Source organism: Amphiura filiformis, chromosome 3 (assembly GCF_039555335.1).
Source record: "Amphiura filiformis chromosome 3, Afil_fr2py, whole genome shotgun sequence".
NCBI classification, from domain to species: domain Eukaryota; kingdom Metazoa; phylum Echinodermata; class Ophiuroidea; order Amphilepidida; family Amphiuridae; genus Amphiura; species Amphiura filiformis.
This window is the reverse complement of record NC_092630.1, coordinates 10,112,315-10,118,512: the sequence shown is the minus strand read 5'-3', so window position 1 is coordinate 10,118,512 and position 6,198 is coordinate 10,112,315. Positions and strand designations below refer to the sequence as shown.

Here is a 6,198-nt window from a genome sequence, read left to right as displayed (position 1 = left end):
CCCTCTGTGGAAAATATTTCCAAAATCTTCCACATGGTTATTGTGGATTTTAAACGGAATATCCCAATTCAGGATCCATTATGTTGTGCTTGCTACATTGGTAATGTGTTGGGCAATTGTAACATGTTACATGTCAGCATGTCAAGATTTTGAAATCTACACCCCCTGTGTTATAGATTAAGGTCATGTCTTCCATCCATAGGGAACAGTCCAACGTAAGTTTAACTCACAACAAAACTTATCTGAAATCTTTATTGCAAATATTTCTCAAAGCTGAAAATCTACTTCTGTTGAAATTTGAAAGTAATAATCTTGGAGAGCATCAGAGCCGGATTTACCATTGGACCAAGGGCCCCATATTTTTTGGGGCACCCAAATTTGCCTGACGTCTTTCTTTTAACCCGAAAAACACCACATTTTGGACCCAAATAGGGTAAAATTGTAAAAAATTTTCACGCTAAGCGCGCACTGGCCTGTTGTATAGCACATTTCACCTTCGATTTGGGCTCAAATGATGAGTGTATCACCTTTCTGCAAACTATTTATAGGTTGAAAAAATCAATCTGACAAAACAAACTTTAAAAAGTATATCACAAACAAGTAAGTAACTTTTAACAATAAATATCAACATTTATTTGCAAACTTCAAATATAATATGTTTCACATAAAATAAGATCTTGCATCTTCCAATCTAAAAATAATAAGGGAAGAACCCAAAAGTTCAGTGACGTCCTATGAACGAAAATGCCTTTTGTTAGGAGGCTGACCCCCTCCCTCCCTGTAACGTAAGTGTTAAATATTGAAAATTCAAACCTCAAAAGATCAACTTTGACCGAACTAGTTTGTCACAAACGTATGGGATTTCCCCTCCACCCTAACGGACTTCGTTTATAGGACATCGTCGAACTTTTGGAGTGTTGTGCTGATATTCAATGCTGGTGAACGTTTCATTTAAATATTAGTTCATTTGAAGTCTTGATAGCAGCAAAAATTATTCTTCTAACCCAGTAAACACAAAACGTTTTACAGAAAATGTTAAAATGTCAGGTTATAATAAAGAATATATAAAGGGTATTTTAATACACTTTATATAAACGTTTAAAAACGTTTTAACAACATTCAAAAACATTTTTGAAAATGTGGCTGCAAACATTCTACACATTATAATATTGACAAACTTTACCAAAGAATATTTTGAAATAACATTTTGACAACATTTTTAAAAATGTTGCAGTATTGTTTTTTTCATATAAAACATTTTAAAACATTTTGGTGTTGGTTGGGAAACTGCATTTCGTTTTTTGTTTGTATTAGTTTTTGTTTGTTTTGTTTAATACATAACCTTTCAAGATATATAAATTTATAATGCAAGATGTTTTGTTTCCTTTATAACTTTAACAAGACAATGACGTCTTGCGGACTAGCAACACTACACCCCATGTTTCACTGAGAACTTGTTCTGGTTTTTGTTACATAGTACTCTCTTTAGCAGATTGAAATATTTCAATCTTCTAAGGATTGATGATAGGAATCAATCTAAATAGCTTGAAAAATACATAAAGTGATTCTTTGACTGACTCGTACTCTTTTTGTAGACTGATTTCACCATCCAATTAAGTGTCACTCCTAATCATGCTAATAATATACTGCCAAATGGCATGCTTTGCAAGACTTTTGCATATGGTTTGCACGAGGTTCAAACTTTTTAGAGTGAATAATGTTCAGTTTTCTTTTTATTAATTGGAAAGGATTTTTTCCTAATTTCAGTCAGCAAAAGATGGAAAAGCAATATTTTCGACTGAATATTTGTTTTGTCCCTAACTTCAATCGCTAAAAGATTGAGAATCACCCCTCATGATTGATTAAAAGATTGAAAATTCAAATCTTCAAAGCTTATCAGATGTTGCAGAATTCAATTAATCAAAAACGATTTGTCCCTAACCAATAATGCAATCGGTAAAAAAATAAATGTTTTTGATTGAACATTCAATCGGAAAATTTAGAATAGCAACATAGCATCTAAGCTTGAGTTACTGCAGGACTGACAAAGACAACTTTGTGCGTTGCCAAACGTGCAACTCCTGCAGCAGGACGAAGATGGTTGGCAGGAGACTCAGTTTGTGTCAAAGGTACCTTATGATGCCCACTTGGACCACCTTTGTCAACACCTCGCGATAGTTCACTACGCATTGTTCCACTTCTTGATATGGCATTTGCGTCAATCTGCAATAATTGTACAGACGGCCGAACTTCTTTCACAACAGTGCTTACGACTGGTACCTCTGTTGGAAATGTAACTGCACTGTTTGACATACTAGACGCTGGAGATACGTAGTGGACGCTACTGTTTTGTTCATTGTACTTCAAATCCACTACAGTTTTTGAAGATGGTTGCACAATATTTTCAGACTGCGATAAATGTGGATCATTTTGTTCGTTTACCTCGTCATCAGGAATTTCGCTTTTGTGAAGCTCAACAGATTTTTCAAAATTATCTGGATCATTTTGATCTATCTTGTCTTCACCAATTTCATTGTTATTGTCATCAACCATCTCATCGTTGTCATTACGTTCATTCTCCTCATTTTCATTAATTGTTAAAAGTTCGGGTGCCGACGCACTTGCTATCGTTAGAGAGGGGGCTTCTACTGGAGTTGTTGGTGGTTGATTAGGTACACGAGGCTTCATGATTGATTCGTTGGATTGCTGTGTTACATTTGAACTGGAGAAGGTCACTGAATGACCTGTCATAGTCTCAAGTGTGCTTTGCTGTTTAGTTGTGCGATTCTTCTGTTTAAGTGCAGGTTTGAGGTTGCTTTCACGATTGTCACTACCCTTCGCTGGCGATAACTTTGACTCTGATGTCTTAGTATCTGATGAATTCCGTAACGTTGGATCAAGAGAAGACATATGACGATGAAGTTGTTGATTATACTGAATTCTCCAATCATACATTGGATACATAAGTCTTAATTCTTCTCTCTCGCGATCCAAGAAATTTTTAGGTAACTGCTCATCTCCGCTAATTTGAAGAGTTGCAATTCCAGCACCAGTTCGCGTATAAAGTGTTTCCAATTCATTCGTGAAATCTTGATCACCTCTGGCGTACAAACTAAGAGTGTCAACATTGCTGGCAAAATCTGGCGCAGGAAGGGAGCGAGATTTTAAAGTTAATCTTGATGCCGCCGTGAGAACGCGTTTTGCGGACATTATCTCAATTCGAACATCGCTCATTCGTTTATCTCGTGTTCGATACAAAGCCAGTTGGATACAAGGACATATTGTCATTTGAGATATTTTGCGAAGGTACTCTATATAGGAAATTTTACGACGTCTAACTTCAGAGCTGTACTTCGATAACAACGCCTTCCTTTCTAACTCGTCGTGATATACATCATCTGGAGAGTTGACGAAACATGATTTTCGGACACCTTTTATTTGTTCTGCAAGATTACATACTGATGGTGCAAGATCAGGGAAGGATAGATCTAACGGTTCTAATGAATCAATGTCTGAATCAGAATGGTTACCAGAAGCTTCTGTGATGTCATTAGCACGACTTTGAACACCTTCTCGCGGGTTATATATCGAATTACTTGGTGTGTTTGCTTCCAAAACGGATTCAATGGCATCTTTGTCCTGATCATCAATATCCTCTTCTTCTACTATGTCCACGTTGCCATTGACGTCAGTTGGTATGTAGATGTGCGGATTATAAAAAGCATTCTTGTTCAAAATTCGTCGTATCAACTGCAGAGGTTTCTTCTGACCGCGATGACGACTTCCTGATTGTTCCTGTAATATTTTCCAATTGTTTCCTTTTGTATCACGAATGTCCATGATACTTGGAAGTCGTAGTTCCTCATCAGGCGCAGGAGCAGATCTTGTCACCAATCTCTCATTTCTGACAGGATGAGCAACGTTAACTTCTCTATCAAGATAGTTTTTCAAAGGTGCGGCAGTTTTGGCGACGGCGTCATCTTCGGATAGATTGAGTCCATTGATGGGTGGGAGATGAAGTTTGCGTGCTTTATTGCTAACTTGTGGGTTTGATTTTGATTTGCTGGGGCCATATATAGCAGAGTTGCTTTTGGACAGGAGTTCGTCTGCGGTGTATAGTCTTCCATTACAAGTGCAGTGTTGCTTATGAAGTGCACGATTGACGCTATTGGCGAATTGCTGAAGAAATATTCCTGTTTGCATGTTACCGGCAGGAGAGCTTTCCGACTGTTGTGCCTGGCCGAGTACACCGGGAGTCGAACCACTGTCCATTTTGTCGCCAGTTTGGATCACGAGTCTGCGGTTTTAACTGCGATAAAATAGTAAAAATGATTAAAAATTAATTTAGTTAGAGTATTACAGTTTAACTATTTAAACTTTTGGTGGTTTAGTATTAAAGTAGAAATGGTATTCCTTAATTTGCTGAGCTAATGAGGGCATTATACTGACGAAGTCTTCCGATCGGAAGATGAAACAGCTCAAACGTGAGTAAATTATTGGACTTGTAAAACAAAATTTACCAATGTATTTCTTCACAAAAATAAACATGAGACTAGCAGGTAGCCTATACTTTAGTAGCTTTCTCAGAGCCTAACAGCAGTGGTGGAACCTGATGGTTTTCATAGGGCTAAAAGGTTTTGCAATACATAGATTCAGGTACATTGAAGCAAGTCGGGGAACGAATGTTATTGCAGAGAAGATCAAGCTCCGGTTATCGTTTATACACAACTTAATATGGTACTACACCCCTTGATAAATTTGTGACTATTTTTGCATTTTTCTCACAAAATAATAACACACTGGTAAAAAAAAGTTAAATATAGGCCTATATTATAGGGGCAAGCTGTGAATCCAGTTATGGAATTTCAGTGCTGACTCAAGACAAGCGGTACGTTAATTATGATAAGAGGTAGGGTCTATCGCTAGAATGGTACCTCATTTCTTTACATATTATGAAGAACCAATTGTCTTGAATCACTGAAATTTCGGTAAGTAATTGGATTATTTGCCCCTATAACATAACTTTTGTTATTTTCTGAGAAAAAATGCAAAATTTAGTCACAAAATTTATCAGGGGGTGTAGGACCTTAAAATCACGAATGGGGAGCACTAAACCCATAATTCTTACCTGATGCTAGAAGTTATACATATTCTCCCGCGGTTTCCTCAAAAGCTCTCAAAGTTGGATTTTATATGATCATGCTGACAAGTATGACAAGCAACGTCTGTGATGTGATAATTCGGAAATAGTACTTGACGTTCAAATAAAAATGTTGATAAACAGTAAATATCTGTGTAAACAGTATATCACAAGCGGTAAGAGGCTGCTTTAAATTGCCTGAATTGGAATCCAATAGATGGTACCACAATATTAAACTATCGAATTATCGATAATAAAAGAATGGCGTGTCCATGGTAGCCCAACAAGATTATGAAAAGATTGAATTAATAATTGATGAATCGACAGCAAGGGATAACAATTAACTTGTATTATAGATTAGATTACCTCGCGTGTGGTGGTTTACCTCAAGAGCAGCAGCAGGACGATGGAATTGGCGAGGTACTAAAACGTCGATACATTCAAATAACTTATTGATTTGTATTTATTTGCTATCTGTCTGAAATCAAATGTAAACATTTCACAAAAATGAATACAAAATAATAAATAAATAAATAAATAAAATAATAAATAAATAAATAAATAAATAAATAAATAAATAAATAAATAAATAAATAAATAATTGTAAATTTAAACTTATGATCTCAACACAAAATTAAGACGTACCTCAAATTTTCGGTCACAACTTTGACCTTCATCTGGAGACTGGCGACCCAAGTTTGGGATCAGTGACCTTTTGGACACTTGACCCCAAAACCCGGTCGTACACTCTGGGTAACTTGTATCGGCCCCCGTCGCGGTTGAGATGAAGGTCAAAGTTGTGACCGAAAATTTGAGGTACGTCTTAATTTTGTGTTGAGATCATAAGTTTAAATTTACAATTATGAAGTCTACCAACACAGATGAACTTTCATGCTAATAAATAAATAAATAAATAAATAAATAAATAAATAAATAAATAAATAAATAAATAAATAAATAAATAAATAAATAGGCTAAATAAATAAATAAATAAATAAATAAATAAATAAATAAATAAATAAATAAATAAATAAATAAATAAATAAATAAATAAATAA

At 35.4% G+C, this 6,198-nt stretch overlaps 1 protein-coding gene across 1 annotated transcript; it reads right to left on the bottom strand.

Annotated features, from left to right (window-relative positions):
- Positions 1-663: 663 nt before the first annotated feature.
- Positions 664-5,512, bottom strand: LOC140147615 (uncharacterized). The gene is made up of 2 exons (XM_072169390.1): positions 5,129-5,512; positions 664-4,309 (listed from the first exon to the last, which is right to left on the bottom strand). The coding sequence occupies exon 2, from the start codon at positions 4,270-4,272 to the stop codon at positions 2,020-2,022; it is 2,253 nt and encodes a 750-aa protein (XP_072025491.1). The 5' UTR covers positions 4,273-4,309; positions 5,129-5,512; the 3' UTR covers positions 664-2,019.
- Between the last annotated feature and the right edge of the window lie 686 nt (positions 5,513-6,198).

Bases quoted from the DNA above. Each gene is read 5' to 3' on its own strand.
- LOC140147615 (XM_072169390.1), bottom strand. From the start codon at position 4,272: ATGGACAGTGGTTCGACTCCCGGTGTACTCGGCCAGGCACAACAGTCG.